The 26988-nt window shown below is 41.4% G+C and overlaps 2 protein-coding genes across 4 annotated transcripts in view; one reads left to right on the forward strand and one right to left on the reverse strand.

The window, feature by feature from the left end:
• The window catches only part of vsnl1a (visinin-like 1a), a 34971-nt gene extending 31365 nt beyond the window's left edge, over window positions 1-3606 (reverse strand). The window contains exon 1 of the mRNA XM_030405194.1: window positions 3261-3606. The gene's annotated coding sequence lies outside the window, so the exon portion shown is untranslated. The remainder of the gene's footprint in view (window positions 1-3260) is intronic.
• On the forward strand, window positions 3568-11876 carry LOC115574008 (uncharacterized). Of its 3 annotated transcripts, XM_030405191.1 has the most exons (6): window positions 3726-3888; window positions 4981-5030; window positions 5266-8386; window positions 9304-9453; window positions 9917-9997; window positions 10565-11876. In XM_030405191.1, the coding sequence occupies exons 3-6, from the start codon at window positions 5275-5277 to the stop codon at window positions 10681-10683; spliced, it is 3462 nt and encodes a 1153-aa protein (XP_030261051.1). In that variant the 5' UTR covers window positions 3726-3888; window positions 4981-5030; window positions 5266-5274; the 3' UTR covers window positions 10684-11876. The 3 variants fall into 3 exon arrangements, with proteins under 3 accessions (XP_030261053.1, XP_030261051.1, XP_030261052.1); XM_030405193.1 differs by lacking the exons at window positions 3726-3888; window positions 4981-5030 and adding an exon at window positions 3568-3706 and having other exon boundaries at window positions 10565-11800; XM_030405192.1 differs by lacking the exon at window positions 4981-5030.
• Window positions 11877-26988: the final 15112 nt, after the last annotated feature.

Below are 26988 nucleotides of genomic sequence, written 5' to 3' on the forward strand. Positions count from 1 at the left end.
TGTTTTCTTCAGGGTTGTTTGTGTCATCACAGCAAAATGTGTTTCTGGTGACGACTTTTCTTGCAGGGGAACTAAGACAGAAGCAATCTGAGTATTTTGCCAGGTGTTGAAAGATCGCCTGACTGCAAGATATAGTCCTGAAATTTAACAGGTGGGTAGCTGAATTTGAAAATGGGTTGAGCCTGAGCGAGGAGGCCAGAATAGGGAGGTAGGAAGTAGGAAAGAGGGCCACTGGTTTCACACTTTACGTCTCTGGCCCGCATTCATTTGAAGTAATTGATCACTGTATCCATCAGTTCTACATACATGTCACTGTTTTCTCCTTGTCTCTCTGTCAGCCATCTTTTTCCCAAAGTTGTTGCACAGATTCTTCCTGATCATCTAGACATTGTTATCAAAAGTTAAATTACATAACACACTTCTGGTACATCCCCAATTTCATGTACATCGTGAAGATTTTCTACACAATCGCCCAGAGACCATCAAATGAGACCCGGCTGACCGACACACGCTGCAGCAAACAACCGAAGAAGAAAACTCGGAGCTGAGTCTGTTTCTGAGCCTGTTCAGTGTCTCGGACGGTGATGTCGGCGCATCAGAGAAGCTGCAGCTCTCCACCGCTAAAAGACACGACGTTAATCACAACAGAGCAGAGCAGCTCCACCGCCCCCGCGTTTTTGTTTTTCTCATCGAGGGCAGGAGATTGTAAAATGCTTTCAAATTAATTAAAGTCATTAACGTTTTTTTTTTTTTTAAATGAAAAGACTGAAAAACCATTCATCTTAATTGCCAGTTGTGTTTCATGTTGTATTTGAGTGGAAAAAGGACACTGATGAATGGTTTGGCACACAGTGTACTGGAGCAGACTGAACCGTCTGTCTCTGATCAGGTGAGAATAGATTCACAACTGAATCAGACATCAAGGAATCAGAATTGAATCGAATCATGAGGCTTCCAAAGATTTCCCACCTGTAGTATTTTAGTAACGTGTGACTCACGTTACAGTCCTCGTCTTTTTAATACGTATACCCAGCAGCTCTGGCGACGCTCTGTGCACACTGTAATGCTTATTTAAGGTCAGTGAAGATTGTGTGAACACCCTTGTGTGTGACCTGGTATCTGGCATTTGGAATCCAAATCAGATGCCTGGTGTGTCTCAGGTTTCTTCTTCTTGTCTTGGAAGAAATATCCCTTTGAGTAATGACTTCTGCCTGAATGAGCTGTTTCTGCCGTCCTTGGTAGGATGACTTTTATTTTCTTCCAGGATGTGGCGGTGTTGTGTGTCTGCTCTGTTTGTCTTTGAGTAGTTTGGCTATTAAATTCTGCACATGGTCTTTGCATTCCACTCCTGCTATCCTCAAATGTTGATGCTTTGAATGCCCCTCCAGATCTGCACATTATCTGATAATTTTAACACCAAGCTGCACTTTTCAACTCGTCTGTAGCATCGTAGCTAACTATAAGCTAACTCTACCCTCAAGTGGTTAAGGCGGCCTGAATGGTTTCCAGCGTACAGTTGATTTCAGTTTTCAGTCGTAGAATTTCTCCCGCTTCTGTTTGGCCCCTCTCTTCTAAATTTTTGTGAAGGTGGAATTATGGATGATTTTGTCCATTCGTGCTGTCGATCTTTCCAAATGTGAAGACATTGTGACTTTGTGTTTCTTCCCATGGCACCACAGGAAGTCCAGAAAGAAACATCTGTCTTCCATATCTTTAATTCTTCTCGTCTTACATCTCAGCTGTCATATTTTCAGAATGATGTAAGAGCCTTTCCATCCTCTCCTCTGCCCGCTTAATGTTTACCCTCAGCCTTGTACTGCACGAAATGAGGAATGGAACGAAAACCATTTTTTAAACGTTCGATAACTGAACAAAAATCTCTCCACTCAGCCTTTGCTATATAGTCAGCAGCCTACAAATGTGACAATGATGAAATTCCTTCCACGTTCTGCAGCTCGCGCATACATCTTCACCATCTCTCACAGAGAAGTGCACCAGCAGTGAAAATATGAACAAAGACATACATGCAAATGAAAGTTATTTGCGCGTAACAAGGGGTGTGATCCCAGACAGATGCGGTGGCATGACACTCTCATTAGCACGAGCACTGAACACACACCCTCCCCTCCCCTCTTAGCTCTTACGCATGGTAATGCTTCTCACCAGCTTCTCACATATACATGAGGAACAAAACAGACAGCGTGCTGCATAATCAGCAGATGTCAGCGCCGGAGAAACGATGGGGGGGAAACCGGGTCTGGGACGAGACTCTCTGGGTCAGTTTGCAAGTGCATTGCAGAGCAAACCTGAGTCATAGCCCTTTGTCTTTAGTCCGCCGGGGCCTCGTCAGAGCCAAATATAATCTAAAAAATCAGACAGCAGGCAGGTGTGGACTGACACAAAGATGTACTGTCAGATGAGTACATTTTACAGTCCTGTAGCAACCAGCAGACCTGCCCCTCAGCCGGGCGGCGAGCTATTACGTAACACTGTCCCTTTACCATCGTTTGCCAACAGGGGGGATGACCTTGAGAGCCTGGCAGAGACCCACAGCCAAGAGAGGCAACACCAGAAAAACTGATTCTGGGGAAATATGTAGATTTTGATGTAATTCTGCTGCCTTCATTGTGTAGCTATATGTGTGTGTGTGTGTGTGTGTGTGTGTGTGTGTGCAGGAGATACAGGCGCAGTTGGATGAGATGTGTTTTCATGGCTGCATTGATTTGCAAAAGTAAGCCTCATGGGGAGTGTGCAGCATGTTGTGGGTTAAGAACACACACCCACCTTCCTCCTGCACACACACACACACACACACACACACACACTAACAACATCAGCACCAGTGCCAAACTAACACCGGGATACATCACTCACACAAATCGTGCCATGTCGTGCCAAAAGCTAAAAAGACATCTCCCTCGCAAACTTGAAAAACACACACAGTCTGCCTCTCTGATCAGGATAAATCAGCTGTGACCGAGGCTGATGTGTCTTTTTTACACTTTTGTTGTTGTTGGAACAAAAATCCCTGGTGTGTAAAAAACCCATGCATGACACAGACATGTTAGTTTGCTTCCCAAAAACGTGCATTTGGAGCAGGAGTTGATTAAAAAACAGCTGATATGTGTGTTTATTCCCTCATTAACATGGACGCAGATAAATCTATCTATAAATCTATAAATCAGTCTCGTGGAAAGCACAATAAAAAAGGACACATCATGCAGGTTTATGTCTAATATTTAATATAACATCCAGCCTACCTTGCGAGAGTGCGGAGCCGACCAACGGGAGAGAAGTCCGGTCTGATGTCTGGAGCTGCGGGGGGAAAAACCTGCGAGGACGGTGGAGGAAAAAAGAGCTAATTCAAAAAGGTGTCGAGCCACTAGTAGTTAAAGATATCTGCCGTGAGTATTGTTCTATTCTAGCGTTGTTTTTATTGTGTTTTCTTAAAAAGTCAGCCTCGAGCTGCGGGTCCGTAGGATGCTGCTGCTGAACGCACACTGAAGCCGCTGCTGCCGTCCTGAGAGCCGGAGACAGACAGACAGGCAGGCGGGGAGAGAGAGAGAGAAGGAGCGCTGCCTCTCTGCCTCTCTCCACCCCCGCTGTGTGGCCGACAGCAGGCTGAACACACGTAAAGACAGCAAGAAAACACAATCTGTATCCGACCTGCCTGTAAACACGACAATAATTTGTTTAAAGACAATAGGTAAATTCAGGCTACAATTTGTTAGCTAGCTGAAGCAGAACGATAGAGAAAACCTACCTGCTTTGTTCAGCGGCGGTAGTTTCGCGCCATAAGTTACGTTCTGTGCTAGCTAACTTAGCTAGCTGAGTAAACTGGCTAGCTGAGTCATGCTAGGCTTCATTCTAAACTAACTAATTTATAAGGTGAGTGACTTTTTGGAATAACTAATGCCAGCTGGATAAAAATGGGAAAATATATGAGTAGCTTAAAATGTCAGCTAACATCAAGTTAGATATAAGGTTAGCTAATAAAGTCAAATATGAGCTATCCAACTTACCAAGTAGATTAGAATGTCAGCTAACGCTAAGGTCAAAGTCAAAAGCAGAAAGTAACATGTAAGGTTTGCTAATGGCTATAAATTAATCAAATATCAAGGTCTGTGTTAGTAACATTTGCCAGCCAACTAACCAAGTAATGCAGTTAGGTATGAGTAACTTTTTGCAACAACTCATGCTAGCTGGATAAATAAGTAAAATATATGAGTAGCTTCAAGTTAGATGTAAAATTAGCTAATGGCTATAGATAAAGTCAGATATTAGCTCGCCAACTCACCAGGTCATTTAGCTGGTTATGTATAAATTAATTTATGAGATTAGTAACTTTTTGGGACAACTGATACTAGCTAGATAAATACCTGACTCATAATGTAGCTTAGAATGTCAGCCAACGTCAAAGTCAAAAGCAGAAAGTAACATATAAGTTTAGCTAATGGCTATAAATAAAGTTAAATATTAAGGTTTGTGTCGTTAACATGAGCTAGCCATCTCACCAAGTAATGCAGTTTGACTGCATTTTAGACATGTCATGGGGGTAAAAGCACAAGGGTAAATTATAAAATAAAAGCTGACAGAAGTCTGTTTAGCTGGTTTCGTTTCAGGTATTGTGAATGCTGCCTCATTGTGTCAGAGCTTACTGGGGCATTTCAATAAAACAGAGCCATAGTTAATGTTATTAGTAACACCTGTTTTTTACCCTGCTATGACAAGGCAGTATGTCTGATGTGCAAAAGGCCTTTTGTGTTCATTATAACAAAGCTCGCATTGTCTGATGAAACTGATGCACGGCAGTTCCAGATTGGGGTGTTAGAATAGGGAGGCAACAGCTCAACGACAGTGCTGTAGTGCCATCTCTGTATTCTGTGCAATGAATCAGCATCACGCTGTGTTACAATCTGTTCTGGTATAGGACATCCACTCCCTGAACGTCACGTTGTCTTTTATTTATTTTCTTCGTGGGTTTGTTTTGGGATTACCTCCATGTTATATGCCTGAAGGTTTGGTTTAAGGTGAGTTACTTTTTTAGGAGGTTCACAAGACTTTTAAGCAGCCATTTTAGAAACACAAGACTCCATAGTCTGTTTGAGCATCTGAAAAGTCTCTCTTTAATGTGGAATAGCTTCTCTAGGATCTACGGAAGTAAACTATGGACGTGATTGCATTCTTTTGATAGAGTTACAGTTATTGATCTGAGCAGTGTGGCTTTCTGATGCAGTGTTCACACTCAAGCTGTTTCTATTTTAGGTTCAGTTAATGGGAGAAAAAATGGATGAAACCATGCAGGAAGATATCAGGCCGCAAACCGAGAGAGAGCTTATGTCACCACTCTCCCCCAAACGACCGAGGACAGATTCAGATTCTACACCGACTACCAACCACGGTGGGAAAAGCAGGTTTGACTTTCCAGCACTTGTGAGATTTCGGAAAACCATCAGTTTCCCATCATCCCCAAGTAAGTTGAAGGACATTGTGTGCGCAGCAGAATGTGGAGTTGTCCAAGATGAGCAACGTGACGCTAAATTAATTCTCAGCCCTATTACGAAGTTGACTACTCTACACGGTGACGGTGCACACACAGGATCATCTAACGCCTATTTTATCTCTGCTGAGAGACGCTTCCTACCTCTGGTGGAAGATGAGCAGCCCCCCGTTACTGAAAGTGACAAGCTCAGCTCAAACCCAGTAGATGATGCAGGCGGGCCATTAGCAGAAACTGACTCTGGGGAAGACACCAGCGCTGACCCGTCCAGTCATCCTGATTGCAAATGGCTCGGGGAATCACTTGAAGTCGAGCCCCCTGGTGGTTGCAATTCTTCCACTGGAAATGATGAAGACGAGAGACAGGTGCTAGATAGTGTCAGTCAAATCCAAGTGTTCACACATAGTTCAGGTGATGAGGAGGTCCGATGTCAGTCTGATTGCACTTGTGAAAATACACTTCATGACACAGGTTTCTGTGATACATGGAGCCAATCTGGTGAAGTTGAAAAGAGTAATCAGAAGAAGTACTGGCATGGATTTAGTGAGAACAGAGAACAGGAAGAGCGTGACAGTCCCATCTCTTCCAGTGATTATGCAGATACAAAATCATTCTTCTCAAACCCTGAAGAGGATCCCTCTGGGAACCTGGCTGAAGGTGTAAGAAATGAGCGAAAAATATTAGAATTGCAGATATGTGAAAATGAAAATGTTGCCTTCTGTGATGGGGAAACAAAGAGCCGAGTTAATGAGAACGGCCTGAACAAGAACTCCATCCCTTCTGCTGCTGAATGTGCCGAGGGTTCAATTGTTTTATATGATCTGGTATTAGACAGAAATATTGCAACTGAGACTGTGAGTCTTGACGCTGATGACTTCTGTGGGGTAAAAGAAGAGCATGCTGCTGGCGAGATGATAGCCAAAGCTCAGAGTGAAACAGCTGATCACACAACAGAGACTCCAATGCCGGCAAGAATCAGTCAAGAGCCTGCTGAAGGAGATAATGATGCAGGGCCTTTCAGTGTAATTGACCCCACAATCTGGAGTGAAACTGACAGGGAGGCTGGAGAGGAACACTGTAACTCAGAGAGCTCTGCAGGTGCAAAATTATCTCCATCAGTAAAAGTCTGCGAGATGGAAATGCCTCTTCCACTCTGTTCAGGCGTTGGGCCGTCACAGGAGGCTTCAGCTCCCGACCAGAGCCGGCAGTTTAATCACCAAAGCAGAACACAGCAGTGCAACGATGAAAAAGAGGACTTATATCAGTCATATGCAGAACAACAGACTTGTGCCATCACCACAAACAAAAAACACAAAGAGACTGGTAATGAAGGCAGCTGTCTGTGTAAATCCAGTCCCAGCAGCAGTCCAGAGCCGCCTCCTGCTGGGGATGCAAGACAAGAAAGTCACGATACCGTAAGACATCAGTTAAAAGAGCAGGATGAGGCTGGCTGTTTTCCTGTCAGTCTTGACGCCCAGAAGACACAGGAGGTTGAATACATACAGACTGAAATTGTTAGAATGGACGAGGCAACTGAGATTACAGAGAGAGAAGAAATACAAACTGATGAACACGGGAAGTCAGAAAACTCGGTGGACTTAGAGGAAAGACTAATGAAAGAAAATGAGATATACAAAGAAGACAAGACTGAAGTATCAGCTGATGTGTGCATGGACTGGACAGAGGGTGGAACAAGTGAATATGGTGACAAATTAACATGTGAGGAGTTTGAAAGTATCCTTGAATGCTTGACTGATCACGCTTACAGTGCTCTGATTCAAATGATGGAAGGGGAAACAGAGAGAAAGGAAAGAACAGAAGAGGCCAGTGTTGGAGAAAAAACTGATGGGCAACATAACTCAGAGATATCGGTGGCTTCAGACGGTCATCAACAACGAGGTGAACAGAGAGGAGACGTGGCTGAGGCGTCACCTGATGACTGTGTCAGTGAATGGACAGAGGGCAACATGAGTAACTGTGCAAACAAACTAACCTCAGCTAGTCAACATGAACCAGCAGACAAGCTCAGTTGTTTCTCTGATCACCAACACAAAGCTGAGACATTCATGGTTGTCTCTTCCCCTGCAACTAGTGATGCAGTTGTGCCAGGTCCGCATGAATTAATCCCTTCGCAAAACGCTGACAGCAGCCCCACAGCCCTAAATGGTCATGACAGATTTTCCTCAGTACCATCTGCCTTCACTTTCTGTGACCGTGTGCCAGAGGGGTTTGACACTTTCGAAAAGATCCAGCTCTCACTGGATGATGATGACGATGATGACGCTGGCCCGAGTACCAGCCCTCTCATCAGCAGCCTGCCCAGGCAGCTGTTGAAATCACCCCAGCCACAACTTCAACACTCCATGCCAGAGGCAGAGAGCAATGAGCACGAGGAGGCACCAGAAGAGGCGGGTGTGGGTGAGGAGGAAGTGGAAGGTTTCCAGTGTCACACTGAGAACATGGCAAATAGATTTTTAAGCAGTGATTACAGTTGTAATGAACTCCCAAACTTTATCTCAGCAGCAGATGTTACTGCTCTCGAATGGCCGGAGCAACAGAATAACAGTGAATCAACCTGTAATTCCACTGAGTGCTTCCAGGATGAGTCAAACCCGCACACGATGTCCTCCAACGTTTCCTCTGAGAGCGACAGTCCAGCTGCAGATGTGAACCACCAACCTCAGTTTGAGATGAAAAAACATTTTGACATGGTCTTGAAAGAGCTGCACTTGTATTTTGATATCAGTATGAGTGATTTTGCGAGTGACAGTAAAGCGGCAGCACCTCAGCAGCGTAGTGATGTAACTGAAGTCTCAGGGGAAGACGACACTTCAAACTGCAAAGAACAGCTCAGCAGCCCAGAGGTGGGATGCCACATATCATCAGGTAACAAGTGACACACAACAAACAACAGACTGCAGTTTTACTGAACAGCACACAATAAATACATTTAGTCTGTAGTTTTAAGGGTTGTACTGATCATCCCTGGTAGATTATCGGGCCAATATTCAGCATTTTTTCCAATTATCAGTATCTTTTAATTTGCTAGATGAAATAAACAAATATAAAATGTGGTACTTTGGCTCAGATACAGCATCCTCTCACACCATGTCCCGCCCACAACAGTATCTTATTGGTAGCACATCACTATTAATAGCCTATGTTGATAATAATCTCAATAGCAAACAGATAGGAGAGTGTTATCAATCCTCTCCTCTAACTCTGAGGTGGATAATAAGGTGTATAAGGTTAATTTCCAAATATTGCAAACGGTTCTATACACCAGTGTTTTACCACCATCTTCCTTTGTATGCTTTAGATGTTTCTCTGCTCCAACACACCCTGATTCAAATGATCAACTCGTCATCACACTCTGCTAAAGCCTGATAACGACCCATCCATTTGAATCAGGTCTGTTGGAGCAGGGTTGAGTTATGTAAACTGCTGCATCTTTTCAACATGTAGCTGAGGAAAGAAATGCACTTCAAGCTCAGTATGTAGGATCTTTTCTTCAGTTTTCTCCCAAGTGAAGTGAAAATTTAAGCTCTCATGTTTAGATTGAATATATAACCCTGTGTCAATGATTTAGAGCGTAGTAAGGACAAACACTCGAGTCAGCCTTGTATAATATTTAATATCTCACATTCAAAATTACCACGAAGAGCAGGCTTTCGGTTATTTAATCATCTTTATTGACACCATGATCATGTTCAAACAGTGATTCCAGAAAAAACCATCAGACCAAACTGCTACGTGTCCTAAAATATTCTGCCTGCACTGTGTGTTGCACGTCGATTGTCAAGATGATGCTGATGAAGAAAGCTGCCTGGACATGTGCGGAGGTGATCCAGTGGTTTCTTGTACCGCTGGCAGCCGTGATGGCGAGCAGGAGGTGCCAGTTGGCAGCCGTCTGGACCAGGAAGCATCCGTGTATACTGCAGAGAAACACAGAGGTTTGTAGTTTCAGTTTAATAAGTAAAAGACGACAGCAAAAAGCTTTTTTTATCTTCAGCTACAAAAGATCCGAATGTCAACAAAGTAAATCGCAAAATTAAAATGTCTGACAAGTCTAAAAACATTATTATGGAAATAGTTTAATTAGTGCCAGCTGTTCTTCTGTTCATTAACCATGCGTGGTCACAATGTTTTTCCAGAGTGTTGGGTGATAGACTGTCAACAGGTCAGCTGGGTTAATTCAGCGAGGAAACACAATTACTTTCTATTGATTCGCCTTTTCAAATTGACTGAGCTTCCTCTCATGAATGTTCAAAAAAATATTAATTTCTCTTCTCTAATAAGCTGCAGTGAAATGATAACACCTCCATAAATGCAAAAAAACACAGTTTAAGGGTAAGCAGTGCAGCAAATAGGACACAATTAGCCTGCCTGTACTGACTGACGATGTGTTTCTTTCAGAGCCCCAGGAGACGGAGCAGAAAAAGAAAATGTGGTCTCCGTCCTTCATGTGTCGGCCATTCTTGGAACAACTGAGCCAAAGTGAGTTTCATATTGTGATAACAGATAAAAGAAACACCCTCGAGCTTTTAATTCATAAAAATGCCGGGGGTTCTTTTTGGATACGAGTCGTGTTTGTTTGAAGATTAAGAAAGTCCCATTTAAAAGGTTTTCAATGTCTGGCGCAAAACAGTATTGATCAGCCTCGTAATGTCATTTTTGCAAAATTGCACTGCATTAAGAACCAGAGCGTGTCTGCTGGGATCTAAGTGGGCTGGTCTCTGAATATTTAAGAGGAGAGTCAGTCTAACAACCTGCCTACGTAGAGACGCAATGTGTTCACCTTGTCAGTTTGAGGAAAAACGTTCAGTCTAACAACACGACTACTCTCCCTGCACATTGAGAAGGACTGTGCAACTTGTCAGCTTTGGTAAAGACTCTGAAAGCAGTATGTTCATCATCTGTAGTTTCATTAACAAAAACAAACCTCAGAATGACCTGTGGGCTGAAACACATGCACAGCTGATGCTCAGTATAGATTATGTTGGTGAACAAGCAGCTGGACTGGAGCTTACTGGGTTGTATATTTTTTTGTGTTTCTGTGTACAGGGCCACCAGAGCTGCACAGGAGACTGGAGCCTCTGAGAACGTGCACACGGCCAATCCGGGTTGGACTTTCAAAGAGAGCCAGGACCAAACAACTACACCATCACCACCCCTACAAATGAACACCATAACCTCGGCCAGGTGATGTCCACAAGTCTTAAAGAAGCTCTTAAAGAGGACATGAATCGTTAAACTTGATTGATTGCTTCATGTCCACTTTTAAAAGCCGTCTTTGTTGCCATGTTGTTCTCTGAGTTGCAGGATTGTTCATGGTTGTCTTGTGCGTTCGCTCTTGTTTGGTTTTTGTGAGCAGTTCCCGTCTCCCGTACATTTAAATGTCTTTTACTCAGTGAAGATTGAATCCACAAAATGTCTCATAAACACATCGACCTGCATCATTTCATGGAAGGTTTCTCTATAATCACAGTCTGCTGCTGCTGCTGCAGCTGGGGAGTAAAGTGCCTGGCACAAGGACACTCTGACAGTAATTGTTGATAAAAGAAAAACTTTCTGTCCACATTTGCCCTGCAGGTAATACATTCTAGTTTTAAAAGGTATTTTACCCAATATTTATTTATTTATTTATTTGCTTGTTTGCTTCCCTGATTGTGGTTTAGAAAATTAGTCTTATTTATATACTCAGAAGTTTATAGTAATATATTAAAATAACTACACAGTAATACAACTATGTTATTGTTTTGTTTTAAATACACTGATGTTTTATTGAGCGCTGTTCCATAATTGGCCCCGATGTGTTTCACTGTAGGTGTATTGATGCATGCTACGTGTTCCTGTTCTGTGTGGGTGTTTTTTCAGTAAATGAGTATCTTCACTTGTTGTGTTCACATGTGCAGTATGCAACATATCCTTGAGCAGTTCTGTGGGAGGTTAGCTGGAGTTGAATTATAAAACAGCCTGTTAGCTACTGATTTAATCTAATATAAATGCATATCAAATGTGTTTTTCATGTATGTACTACTACATGACGGAACCTTTAGGCAAAACATAGTTCAGTGCCTGTTATTGTGACGAACAAGAACATTTACGTATTTTCTGTTCCGTCACATAAGAAACACTGTGACACTTCTGCATTCTGTATGTTTGTGTCTGGTTTGTTTGTGAGCTGTGGGCCGCCTTCCACAGAACAACTTAAATATTAAAGACATAGTTTATAACTCACGATCACATTCACTCTTTAACTCCTGGAGCACAACACAACAATAAATATTAATGAGCTGATCATAAATTCATTCCTCCATGTCATTAAACTCTGATAAGAATATTGTGATGAATTAAAGTGGTTGCTGAAAAGCTGCGAGTGTCATAGAAATGCAGTTTACCTCATTTAATGCTCAGTGCTTCAAGATACAACTGGCAGAGCGATGCTGAGTTGATTCAGACTCAGCACTTGCTGTAGTGGCTGTAGGCTGCGGAAGCGACACCTCAGCTCAAGTTATAACGATGGTATCAGGAGGGCTGTTTGGGTTTGTTTACTTGGCAGCCACAGCTCCTGAAATGTGAAATGAAAAGGTTTGTTTTTATTCTTTAGTCAGGCTGTGTTTTTAGGACAGGTGGTGCATGTTGGAGACATATGGAGAGAGGTCCAGTGGGCAGAGGCGAGGAAACAATGACAACTTGACTATTTATAATGAATACAGTAGCCGCTTTGCATTTGTGTATTTTCCTTCATTTAGCACTATTAAATGTGACATAATCCAAAATGTTAAAACCTCGCCAATTAACCTGCACTCTTAACTATTTAGTGATCTGAAACTCACTTTTCCCACCTACCTTGATTGGCTTAATTATGCCTTTGTAATGGATCAGAATGAAAAAGTAGAAATAATATGACACACTTTGTTTTGAAAAGAGTGATTAGGATTTTTGTTTTCTCTTGAATGTAGCTCCAATCGTTCCTTTTTGTGTCAGCAGGACTCCCTCAGTGTATTTTATCAAAGCAATTTGACCAATGTTGTATCCACTGATGTTTTTCAGTACTTGGGAATAACGTTGTTTTCATGTCCCGATCACATCTCTGCATCAAATGTTTTTTTTTTTCTTCAGTAAATATAAGAAGAGTTTTTTTTGGGGGGGAGAGCATTTTGTGTCAGTGAGCAAGGTGTCTCAGCTGGCAGACAGGCAAGTGCAAATCAAAAGGAAACAACGCCACGGTATGGCTTTCCAAAAAATAATTGGATTCAGACGCTACACATTCAATCTGCCTGTTTAATCTGGCACAGTCCGTGAAGGCTGATCGAGATGAATTACATTTTTTATTTTTATTTTTTTTCGATTGATAAAAACTTTGTCAGTGCTCGTTTGTGTTCGAGCTGTATTCGCTGAGTGTTAGCTGATGTGTTGCAGGGCTTGTGTGTATAATGTATTCGGTTGTTCATAATGACGGTGTGTTATACATACAAACTTCATAAATTATTGATATATCAATTTCTATTATTCGAACAACTTAATGCTCCGTTCATGCTCGTTAATGAGATCAGAATTTTCATCTGCAGCCACTAGAACGGTGTTTCATCTCTCGCTGTTCCTTATTGATGACACACGGCCGGTAATCCTCTGGTTTTAGTTACACTTCACTTGAAGTGCAGTGGAGTGTGTTACCAATGCACTATTCTTACATAATTGTCATTTTAGAAATAAAGCACGATGAGGCATTACCGCATGCATTGTAATGAGGGTGGGGAATTAATTCCAGACAATTTTACAGTTAATGAACCAGACTATTATTATTATTAGTAAGTCTGTTCTGTTCTAAAAATGTGTGTGGCCTACATACTGTAGGCACATTTGAAGGTAGAAGAATTTTTAAACACACCTGCTGCAGCTCGTGGGTTAAACGTTTGTCTTAATAGATTTCATAATAAATTACACATGTGATTTTTTTACCGCCACAGTAGAAGTTAAGTTTTCACCCGTGTCTGTTGGTTGGTTGGTTGGTTGGTTGGTTTGTCGGCAGGATTATACAAGAACAGCAGATTGAATTGGAGGATGGGTCCCTTTCTTTGACGTTGCATTTTTCAATATTACTTTTTCTCAGGAAATTACACTGATGAACTTGATGAAAAAAATCAGGTGTATGAATGTGGCTGGCATCCGTGAGTGGGTACAAAAGGGGACGCCATTGCAGGATGCTTTATGTTTTATAACATATTACTACCAGTTAATATCATGTGTCCTTTCAATGCCTCTTGCATGTGAACATACTCACAGTGGAAGTCCTAATAATAGTGATGGTTAGTAGGTGTTATGTTAATCATCTTCTCAATCTTAATCCATTTTCTTTATGCTAAATTTAGCTAATTATCCTTAAGTAGCTCCAGAGGAAAATTCAAGTCAGGGCCGAAAGTCGTGGGCCAACCATTTTTTCTATTTGTTACATTGCACAGTTGGCATAAAGTCTTATTGGGATAATACTGGGCTCAATAATGGAGATGTATTATGATGTAAAATGATGACCCTGGTCCATGTTGTAGCTGTCTTACTAGAAGTCATGTAAACAGATATATGTTATGGTCTAAAAGGAGCAAAAACTCAACAAATCCCCCAAACATAGTTCATGCAGCAGAAGATTCTCTCTAATGTGAGATGTGATATTAGGTTTCATTAAACTTGTATCTGCTGCCTGTCTGTGTAACATGAAAGAGACATTAGAGCTTAAGAAAAGAGGCTTCAAAGGCTGCAGTCAAGCCCGAAGTTATCTCTTTTTTTAAACTCTTTAGCGCTTACAAAATCGCTCCTCCCCTTCCAACAAAAGCTTCCCTTCTTAATGAACCTGCCACACATTATGATCTCCTAGCATAACCCGGGGATCCAGCACGCACAACAATACTAGAAATTAAACTTGGCATGGATTTGCATTCCTGTGTTTTTAATTTCCTCCCCACCACCAAAATTAAAGGGATTAGGCATGCACACATTTGTTTATTTTCATTAGGCAGAACGGGGGACAGACATTATCCCAGTGTGAGAGTCCAAGTAATGATATTATGTTGGTGTAGAGACCTTGAAGATGCAGAAAACACACACATTCGTCTCCCTTTATGCCCCTCGAATCATTTACATTGTTCCTCCATGTGGGAAGAACCACAGAGGTCTATACTTAGAAGCTTATTACTGGAAAGCTGGAGGATAATAATTGGGCATCAGCCGATATGCCTTCAATATTTAAACGGCTAGCAGGAGCGGTTGTTATATGGCTTTGAATTGCTACTTCTGCTTTGACCCAGGCTTCCTGCAGGTTGAGATTAAAGAGCAACTGTGAGCGAAGCAACGATTAACAAGCAAGAAATGTCCATCATATATGAAAATAATGGCTTGTTTCTCCCGTGCAGAGAAAACACAAATGCTTTATCTTTTTATTTCAACTGTTGTAACGAATACACACTAGAGACTAAAGGTATCTGTCTGCATCAGAAGGTTGTTTCAGTACAGTAGCAGATGCTTCTTTGCATTATTATCAAAGCAGTGGCGTCAAACTGTCTGCACCAGATCACAGCAACTTTCCAAAGCAAACGAGCAGGGCTTTAGCTAAGAGTTTGTATTTCACACACATTACAGCACTGGATGTATACTCACTCACAGACACACTCAGTCACATAATCTAAGCCTGAATGTATTTGCTGCCTTTTTCAGATCAATAGCAATCACCGTGCCACAGCAGCAGAATCAGATGATCGACTCGAGACTAAAAATACACTGGAATATCTATCGGCTCTCTACACTGCTGAGCTCACTGTAGTGGACTGTAATCCCATGACAGTGACCAGAACTAAACACTTTTGAATCTACAAACATCATTTCATGGATTCTTTTATCATGAGTGCATGATGCACTTCATTTTTAATCACGATGGGATCGCATTGAAAAGCAGCTCTGATAGAGAGCCTGTTGTGGGCCAGGACAAAAATAGTGTTAGGTGGAGCTTTCATCAATTTAAAGTTGTTGAATCACACTTGATTTATCCCGCGCATCATCTAAATAGTCTCAAAAGTGGACAATTTGTGAACACTAGAAAAATATCCCACTGCTGTTTCGCTCAGGTCAGCCTGCGCAGTAATCTCTACTTTGGTGCAGGACAGAATGAAGGGGAGCGTAGAAAGGACAATAAGAGGATTTCACAGTCGAGTGTTATGACACAACTTTGCATTATTATTTTTGCGTGCTTCTGAAAAGCTCTAATTAAATTGGCATTGACGAGACAGAAGACCTGTCTGAGTGCAGCAAACGGCTTCATTGTTTGAAGAAACAGGATCCTCGCTGCCTTGTGGCAGAGCCGAGAGTCACAGGGCGGTAGGAGGTCAGTCGCTCGACGAAGGCCTGCGATAAAGTAAAACATCGAACAGATTTGTTTGTTTACACTTCACACAACATGGTGGCTCAAGATTTAAGATTAAAGAGATTACTGTAACTCTTAGTTAAGTCTGGCAGATCAGTACTCTGTAGAAAAGACTCACTCTTTAATAATGTGGACAGATGTTAAGACACACAGCAGAAATCTGACTCACTGCATTGTGAGACTGTAGTAGTGTGCATCCAGCACAAACAAAACCTTTCCATTACATTTAGATTTTTTGATTGTGGATACATTTAACACATTGTTCATCATAACAAATAGAAATGTTAGGTTCTGTCTGAAACATTGAGGAAAAATTCAACCTTGGTGGCCAAATGTTTAACTTAAAACAGTACATAATATTATATAAGTTTACAATGAATGAAGCCTGAAGCGCTCTGACGATTCCCTTCATCTTCACTCACATAAAAAAATCCATCGGACCTCTCGATGAACTTAGAGAGTTTACTTCAACAAAAGAAAACGGGGCACAGAAAAATTGTCCATTCCAAAAGTTTCTTTAAAACTGGATAGACGACATCCTCTATCTTTATACCCATGATTCATATAAAAACCTCTCTAACTGTGTACTGTCTAACATTGTATCTATACGCATTAAATTGGCTTGATTATTGGCTTGATTATTAAGTCCAAACTCAGATATATCAGTTTCCTAGTCTTGGATTTTTTAACACTATTGATAAGGTAGAAACTGGAAATGATGATCCAGATATAAGGAGAATAGAAGGCCACATGTAATTTATTCACTCAGACTATTAAGTGGGCCTTTCCATTTGTTGTTTTCTTCACTTATTTAATTTATCCTTGAAAATTTAAATATCTGCATTTCACTCGTGCAAAATAGAGCGTATAATTTTATTTCTTTGGTGAAAAGGTTTCCAGTCATTCAGACAGTTGCAGATGATTACACACACACACAAATAATTAACCTAGTTATATCAAAAGGCTGCAGCTTTATCATCATCAATCATCTATTAGAGTAGTGCTTCTAATGGCAGCTTACCGCTTGAGTGGTTTAAATGTCAAAGGTTATGACTAGAGTTAAGATTCTAGAGTCATATTTAAGAGGTGGTTCTGGATGGATGGATGGATGGATGGATGGAGGTAAATCATGACTTCTTTCTCACAGATACTGGCTGTTTTGGCTTTGTAGGTCAGAACTAGACAGCTCCCACCATACAATAAATCATCATTAGGGTCCTTAACATCAAATGTTGTTGTGGGCATCAGTGAAATCTGCTGCTGAGCGATGAGGCGGATGGTTATTTTAGTGAGGCGAAGTCCAGATGAGTGTGTGGAGCCTGAAACAGGGCCAGGGCCTATCAGCTAAAAGAACGTAGGTGGGGCCATTTAGTAATGGCCTGAATTAACAAGTGCCAAAATCTCTCATAATTCCATTATGGTACTTCATTACGTACATGCTGCCGTACCATTTTAATCCACCCACACTCTCAACGCTGGCCTTTTGTATCCCAGCTGTCTCCAGAGTTCACGCTTGAAGCTAAATATTGTACATTGTTATGCAGATATGCAAAATGTAAAAATAATCATGCTGGTATACGTTTGAACGTGTTAGGTTTGAAAGGGAATTTGACTGGCGCACAAGGGTCTGCAAGTTCAACACAGATTTTATGACATGTTCACATTGGGCCGATTAAACAAGAAGATATTCAAAGTGTGCGTTAGTGCTAAAGTACAGCCACTGAGCTGACGTGAAAATGAAGAGCTGTCATGAATTCACTGCTCCCGGTGACTAATCGCTGTCTGCCTCTCAGCTAACCCCATGAGCATGATGGGAAAGGGCATTAATCTGCAGAGGACTCGCTGGGGAATTTGTTCCCTGTCTGATGGCTGCACTTTGTGCTGTTAACCTGTTTCTAAAACAGCAACTGCTTTAATGAGCCGCTCATATTAAAGGATATTAAAAGGGAAGTCACCCTCGAGTAAATAAAACAGAGAAGGTTGTAGCAGTCCGGTTGTGTAAGACTTGCAATCTTTTTTTGGTTTTGGGCAGAATTTCAAAATCCCTCTGGGCTGATTGCAGTGGATTCAAATTACCTGTGTGCAGGTTGTGGAGACTGACTCCTAATTAATGAATGGAAGCAGCTTGAGGTTTGACTCATTCTGAATCTGTCCCTGACTCACTGCAGACCTCATCCTGAGATCTTACCAGCCAAACTCTGGTCTGTTTAGACCCCCATTAAGATTTTTTTGTTGCCACATTTCCTTTTAGTTTGATGGAAATTGTGTTTGTTCTTCATCACAGTTGAGTGACCACAAAAGTCACCTGTCAACGAGGCTACCTGCATCCGGACCGTCCTCATTTGTGCAGGGGTTTCTTGTTTCCTTACAAATACCCGGACGTCTGCAGGTTTTATTTTGTTTATCTTAAGGCCCAGTTTACACCAAGGGAAGACGCAGATATTTCCCTGCGGTTTGGCCTCTCATTTACACGAAAACCCTGTTTTTATCACAGAAAACGATTATTTCTAAAAACTCCAGCCAAAGTGGAGATTTCTGATAACGCCGGATATGTGTTGCTGTGTCAACTGGGAGAAACAGGGTTTTAGGTTCTCAAACGTCACATTATGCGCCAGAAAATGCTTAACGTCATGTGAGCACCCTATGTTTACAGTTTGTTTGAAAACGAGGAAGTCGCTCGTGTTATTCGTTGTTGTTGTTGGCATAGTTATAATGGCGCTCGACAGCGTATTCATTTGGGTTGATGTAAATGACAACTTTTGTGAAAACGATGTTGTGTGCACAATGTTATTATTGAAAACGGAGGGGGGGAAATATTCGTTTCTCTAAATACCCGGCTATGTGTAAATGTGGCTTTAGTTTATCTTATCTAAACCCCCTGAAACTAAAGCCTCTATACACCTTCAAGTTTTCCCATTTGATTTCTTTGGGCACTTGAGAGCTTGTAAAAGCACATTTCAATTTCATGATCCCAGAAGAGACATTTGTTTATTGTCCAGGTAGTTCACGTTTGGCATTTCCTGTAGATATACACATGATTTGTTTATGTTTTTATGAAGGTTGGGGCTGGTTTGTAAGTATTTTACTGCCGGTACCGTCCTGGAGAGGCAGTCCATTAAGAACCGCTCCTGTGGACTGACTGCCATAGAAATGTGTTCATGTTTTAAATGGGATGAGCTTTCTGTAGAAACTGCTTGGTAAAGCTGGAATGTTTGGTACAACTGTGACTGAATTGAACAGAACATTTTTTCTTTTTCTAAGAAGATATGCCAGCTTTTTGATTGTGGTGCGCCATAGCAATGAACATTTCCAAGGCAGTTTTATCAAAATATCCCATGGCTGCCGTTTTGCTGTACCAGTCAAATGGCTATTAATCTGTTTTTTTGTAGTTCTGAGAGTCGGTTCACCAGTGAGAAGAGGCTGCAGAGCGGCAGCAGCTTAACATTGCAAGCAAAGACCGAAGACGTGTTATTTTCTTTCAGCAGTTAATCAGATTTATGAATTTTTTTTTCTCCTCAGACACTGAAGCATTATTTTTCCATGTGGATAATCTTTGAAATGGCTTGGCACTCTCCTCCTAAATATGTCAGGCACGCTCCTCATTTCTGGTGAATGATGTTCAAGCTTTTTGTTTGTGACCCCGACAGCACTCTGAGGCAGCACACAACTCTGTGCTGTAAGCTCTTTGGTGGAGGAAATTATAGTATTTGGTCTGGCATTACGGCAACAAATGGTAATATTCAGCAAGAAACACATAAAAGAACCCCAAATTTAAAAACACATATGCAGCATTTTTAGCCAAGCGAGGGATTGAGTGGGTAGATGGTCTACCACTTTGGTCCAGAGGTAAATATCTTGACAATTTTCTGATTTTCTTTTTGTCCAAATATTCCTGATTTCTTAACAATGAATTGTTATGATTGTAGTGAACTTCTTCCAGCATCAAAATATGGTTGACATTTTTGGTTTTGTTCCCTTCAGGATAGATTGTAATAACATTTGTTTATTTTTTTTTCCTCTGGTGAGACTGTGAATCATTTTGTTTTGCAACCAGAATATTTTCCCAATGATGACATTCCCTCCAGCCTCACTGGTACTTTTTTGTTTATTGCTTATTAGCAATTCAGATGGAAACCTTGATCCATGATGACAAATGTCATTTTAAACATACAGTTTTTATTAAACATTAAAGTTTGGTAGGAATATGAGGCTGGAGAGTGGATTGAATGATAGATTAAATATGTTGATCAAAGGTTTGTTTTGGTGGGTTAGTACAAAGCCACACACTGCAGGGAAAGCACAGGTGTGAAAAATGCAGTTAATGATGTCTGAATTCTCTTTAGTTGCTTCAGTTTCAGGTCCTGATATTGTTAAAGATCACTCGCACTGTCATGACATTTGAATACAAAGGAGACATTTTTAGTGTAACTAGCAGCACCTGAGCTTTTCCTCCTTTGACAAAAAGGCCACACAAGTAGAAAAATGACCTCTCATCTTAAAACCCAGAGGGAAAGACATTTAACAGGTATTCGAGGGGTGATTGACTGTAAAAGTATTTCATAATGTGTCTAGATGAGGCCTCTGCTGATTGGCTGACAGGACACGCTGCTTATATTCAACAGTAGAGAAACTGAATGGATTTACTTGGTGCCATTAGCGTCCCGGCATGAGTCACATCAACGAGAAGTTACCGTCTCTGATTGTTTCTTACATCAGTGCTGAGATGGCACAAGTGAGAATCATGCACAAAGCAGTATTGATCATGATCAATGATGTTTGATTTGTTCAGAGCTACACTGTACCATGTCTGTTGCTCTGCTTGTGTCTGGTTGGGGATCCTGGAGTCAGCATTCGCCCGGGTGCTTAATTAGGTGTATTTATTTCAGCTGTGGGAGAGAGGGGGTGAGGAGAGTTGTCAGTGAAATTGTTTATAGTGCATTGATCCTCCAGGCTAATTCTCATTCCACACGGGCCCCCCTGATTCCAGCATTGATCCCCTGGGTGCTGTTCCACAACAGTCATGACGAAACAGCTCCGGACGCTGCTGCACTTGTTTCTGCTGCTGCTGACTGATTTTTTTTTATACATGTGATACCAAATAGAAATGATAGATTGAAACGCTTCCAATAAGCTGTCTGGTGATTGGTGGTGGCAGGCAGAGACAGAGGAGAAAGAACGGAGGGGTGGAAATGACTGATGGCATGCAAGAATAGGAACATTGCTGCTGTGTTATTGCATCAGTCCTGAAAATCTATAGCTGCTTCTTTTTGTGGCACACCAGGAATAAATCTTTACACTAAGTGGATAATTTAACATTTGCACTTCAGAATTTATCACTGAAGTGTTACCTCTGGCCACTGCAGAGACTGATGTGGCCACCCCAGCTGGGAAACAATTTTCTGCAACATAATCCAGCAATTTTCACTAAAATCTCAAAGGTCCGTTAAATGCAGCGAAGGGTCTGACCCAGTCTGTCTCTTGGTTAATGATAAAGCACTGCACAGCACAGTGACAGCCCAGAATCAACATCAAGACATCTGGGCCCTTCGTTCACAGACTGAGGCTGACAATTATCTGCACAGCTGCATCAAATTAATGATTTTTCTTGTATGTATTTTGAACTATTTACAGTATTAAATGATACAAAATAATGATCATACACAAGGGTTCAGCAGAGGTAACAATAAATCAGTCTGCATCAATTTAGCGATACAGTAATCAGCCAATAGCATCAATGCAAAGTGAGAACATTGATTCATAATGCCGCCATTGTAAAGATACTTTTTGTAACTGATTGAAATCATATCCAGGCAGATTTTGTGATATTGGCAAATATCGTATCGTCGTCCAAAGAATCAATGATATTATATTGTGATAAAACTTACCATTTGACAGTAGTAGAGTTAACAGTAGTCATATTGTTTTTGATATATTTTTGAAACCACCCTCAGGTATGGAGCAGGAGCCTGGAACCGATTAGCTTACATTAGCACTATTACTAAGGGAAGGAGAAAGTAATTAGCCTAGCTCTGCCCAAAGTTGAAAAATGCACCAACAAACATCTCTTAAACTCACTAATTAACAATTTCATTAGAAAAAATGAACCACAGAAGCAACAATTAGGTGTAAGCTAAATGTGAAGCTATTGTAGAGCCAGGAGACTGTTTAGTCAGACTCAGAGGTGATGCTGACGGTTCTGTGAAGCAACAGCAAACAACCCTGAGCCCTTGAGCTGAATGTTAGCTAGCATGCTACTGTTGACCGCGATAAAACCAACAGTTAAAATCTCAGCTCCTTTACTTATTGAGGGAAATAGTTCGGGTTATGCTTTGTTGTCTCGAACACAGCTGTATATGGCCCAACTTCCCATCATAAAATATCTGGGTTTGTTGCCACAAACATGGATGGACATTTTTTTGAGGTCTCCTTAAAAAATATCCATGGTGGTCACATTTAAAAATGTTGAAACACTGTCGTCCCTCGTCGATCTTATCCAGTCGCTTCTCACTTGCAAATGCCAAAATTTGGACCCAAACTTTTGATTTTGTCGCCTGTAACTCCACCATCTTCGCCTCCACATCCCATTGAGCAGTCAAGTAATAAACATATAATGTGAACGTGAAATGACCAGCTGTGTAGAAATATCCATCTAGTACAAATTGGTAGAGGAAGAGTAAACTACACTCTCTTCTGTTATGACCTACAGGAGGTTGTAACAAAATGGGAACTCCTGGGGAACAAGTTGACTGTTTTGGTACCATGGAGTCTAGTTTTTGTGGTAATTTGGGCCGGTTTACTTTGTTGTGTTGCTTCCTCCTTTGTGTTTTGTATTTTCACCATGGTTCCCTGCAGGCTTTCCTGTCATAACGACTGTACAAGTGTGAAAAGCTTTGACCTCTGCAGGAGGTTTTGTCGATACCGTGACCCAGGATCACACCTCCTCAATCAGCCGTCTCACACACCCCCAAAGGGATTAGCTGATTTGTCACAGAAAAAAATAGCGGACTATTTGTCTAAATCAGGAGGAGCAGGCAACACCTTCCACGGAATAATATTGATGTTTTTGGAATTGATGTCTGTGTTGGCACAGAGGCTAATAAATTGCATTGATCTGGTCAGAGAAATGAAACTCCAGTGAAGACGGGCGGGGTATTAATGCTGCTGATTAAATAATACTGTGAATTAGGGGAATATATAAATGAAAGTATTATGGATTAGAAAATATGGAAGATAAAAAAAACAACAGATGAGAGCAAGAAATAGGAGAAAAACAAAATCTCCGGGATCTTCTCAGCACGTGTGTTTCTTCAGAACTAGTGCAACAGATCAATCCAGCTAAGAGAGCGATGCTGTGAGTCGCTGTTTTTAATGCGAGGAGTTGAACTGAGATTTCGACTGCCATGTTTTCCTTTCTTCTCTCTTTTTTTTTTCTTTTACCCTCCCTCCTTTCCAGAGAGATGGCCATGAGGGAACCACTACTGCAATGCAGCAAAACAAATCATGAGAATCTATTAAGTGTTTGTGATTGTGAGCCTCTCCCTTGTTTCTCATTTTCACTTTGCTATCTCTCTGGTTGGCTCTCTGTGGTCAGACCGTAAAACAAACGAACACTCATGCTGAATAACAAGACTGGAGGAAAACAATACATGTCCATATATTTTGAGGACCTGTAGATTGTAATTTATTTAGAAAATCAGCTTTTTGCAATCACATATCTTTGTATCTTGTTTTTTTCTTTTATATAAGGAACTGATTAGAGAAACACACAATGACAATGATAGACCTGACCTGGACACCATTTCAAATCACGTAAAGTACAACCTAAGATGCATCAAGGTTGTCTTTTATTCCCCTTCAAGCTTTACTTCTCCCACCTTCAGTGTTCACTGGCAAAGGTATTGTACAACCACACTCATCCAAAGATTTTCAGTACATTAGAAACTAGAAGCTAGAAGCTGAAGAACATATACAGTGAACACCATAGTTTTCTTTATCTGCAGGCCAACATAAAAAGCTTGTGACGTACATCACCCCCTCAGTCTTTTAATGATAAGAAGCATTAAGCAGATTCATGAAATTCTTTTTCTGAATAAATACCAGACCTTTACTTGCAGAGCTTTCCCACCTCACTTCTTTATTTTCCACCTTAGAAAGTCTACTCGAGACGATGCCTTTTTGTCTTTTTTAAATAAGAAAAACAGAATTATAATCTGCAATGACATTGTCAATCACTGATTCAGACAAATAAAGCCTGCGTTCTTCTCCTCATCCGTCATTACCAACACATTTTTGCTTGCTACCGTGACAATTCCAAACAACGTCGTCCTCCTAAGCTAGGTGGAAATTTACATCGTTGAGGAGGGCAGGAGCATGAGGCTACATGTAAAAATAAATTGCTCTTTCCTCCCCGACTAAGCTTCTGGCAGCTACGCAAAGACATTCAATATTTCTCTCTTGTCTTCTCTCTGCTCAGTGCTCGACGTGGCACCAATCCACACAGTGATGGAGAGCGGAAATGAGAAACACCCAGAGTGAACACATCTCTGGCCAGGGGGATTTACTGTATACTTACTGAAAAATAGCGATACTGTACCTTTATGTGTCAGTGTCCATCTTCCAGAGCCAGGCAGTCCAGAAGTACATTAAAGTGAAACTCTCGCCAAAAAGCGACCGAGGCTTTACTTGTGATTGAAAATGAGTCAAACCTTCGTGTAAAAGCATAATTACGACGAAAGAGGCACTTTTAAGATTTACTGTAGTTTCGTTTTCGGGCAAGCTCATTTTAATGGAGTACAGGGGGCACTGGCACACTAGCATCAAAATACGATGGAAGAGGCACATTTAAGATTTACCGTAGTTTTTTTTGGGCAAGCTAATTTTCAATGGGAGTGCTACGGGCACTTTTACGATAGCATGAAAACCTCTATTTTTAAAACAGTAAGAAGGCTCGACACAACATGAAACGTTGCTGGTAGTATCACCAGGGTCTCTACACATGAACACGAGCATTGAGGAGAGGAATGGTGGACCTCCTGCCTGTCAGGTAGCTCTCGGGGATCGACACTTTTTGTCTGCCATGACGGCGGCATGCCGGTGGTGCTACTACGGTAAGTAGTTCAAAAACCTTCTTTTTTGTAAACTCTGTGTACACAAACAATTTTCTCAATGCTCGTGTTCATGTGTAGAGACCCTGGTGATACTACCAGCAAAGTTTCATGTTGTGTTGAGCCTTCTTACTGTTTTAAAAATAGAGATTTTGATGCTAGCGTCAGAGTGCCCCTGCACACTGTTAAAAATTAGCTTGCCCGAAAAAACTAAACTACAGTAAATCTTAAAAGTGCCTTTTTCGTCGTAATTATGCATTTACACAAAGGTTTGACTCATATTCAATCACAAAAAAGCCTCGGTTGCTTTTTGGCGAGAGTTTCACTTTAAACCTGTGTTTGTTTTAATGGCCAGCTGAGAGGACTACACTGGTTCAAAAAGAAATATGATTGTTTGTAAGCTTAAATGACCTTTACTACTCACTTAATGAGTTTATAGTCTCAATCACTCATTTCAAGTCTTCTACAATGAAGAAAGATCATTTTATTAATTATGGTCCTATTTTTAGAGTACAATAAGACGTTATGCAAACTTTGTTGCTCTTCTTACCAAGTTGCCTGATGTTCTTTGTGGTTTGTCTGAGTTACCGTGGGTTAATGCTTGGATAGAAAGCACTAATAGATGTGATTATTTATCTTTTCATTGAACAATGTATCCAACAACACATTGAGAGGTTGTATGGTATCGTTCTGAGCATTTGCTCAATGTTATGCAGCAGCTCAGTTGTTGTTCTGTACGTGTATTGATACGGTGAGCTTATCAACAAAGTGACTGGATCTGACAAGACTGAAGGCAGAGGAACTATCTGTATACAACTCAGTGTCCTGGTTTGCCTCTCTGTCCCTCCGTCTTCCTCTCCTCTGTTCCTCGCCACCGGCAGGGATCTTTCATATCCTAAACATCGCAATCAATTAAAACATTTTCACCGCCATAAATCACAGCCACCGACCTGTCAGACACATCAGGGCGCATTATGCAGTGGAAACCGCGTCAGCATGTTTTTAACAGTCCGTTCAACAGTACAGAGGATGCTACTTTGTGCGTGATCATAGGTTACAGCAGTGTGATTATAAATGAGCACACACAGTGAACATCAGATCTCAAAATAATGCGTTTCTTATTTTTTAGCAGCACAAATCTGCCTCACAAAGCGAGCGAGACGTCCGGGGTGACAAAGTTGAGCGACTGAGGCGAGCTGCAGAGAGCGACGGAGAGAGGACTTTTCATGTCAAACTGTACAAAAAACTGGAATTAATTTATGTTCTGCAGGTCGACATGGGACTCATCGCCATGGTAACAGGCCATGTGCCACACCACCTTCCATCTCCATCTCCACCTCCTCCCCGTCCCCTCCCCTCCCACAGCCATCACTCGTTTCAGGGAGATGACACTGATTTCTTCTCTCTGTCACCGCTGCTGTCTGTGAATTAACCCCCACTGGATGTTGAATATTCACCACCCACCACGACATCCAGGGGAGACGCGACACCCTCTAATTAACAGTCCCTCCGTCTCTCTGTTGGTCTCACTTTCTACCCATCTCTCACTCGTTATCCACCGCGGTATCTCCTTCGTTCTCAACATCTCTCAGCAAAAAACAAACTACGTGTGGACACGGGGAGGAAACGGGGCCGAGCTGAAGTGCAGCCCAGCGCCAGATGCTTATTTCCCCGCTGAGTACCTGAATGATCACAGTGTGGTCTGCTGATTATTTGGCCTGTTTATCTCTTATAAAACCTTCAACAGGGAGAACCTCTAATTTCGACACGATGGATTTAATGGGATGCAGTTTACTGACCAGCTCATGTGGGCTCAGAGTAATCACCAGTCATAACAATAATGATATAAATTTTCACATTGTGTCTCGGGTGTTAACTAGACATTACATGCAACAACCTTGAAGCGATCAAACTCTTGGATGTATGGACGGTGTTTCAACAGAGCTGTGAGAGCTTTGAAGGCACTGACA

The sequence above is a fragment of the Sparus aurata genome, chromosome 22 (genome assembly GCF_900880675.1).
Source record: "Sparus aurata chromosome 22, fSpaAur1.1, whole genome shotgun sequence".
Taxonomy (NCBI): Eukaryota; Metazoa; Chordata; class Actinopteri; order Spariformes; family Sparidae; genus Sparus; species Sparus aurata.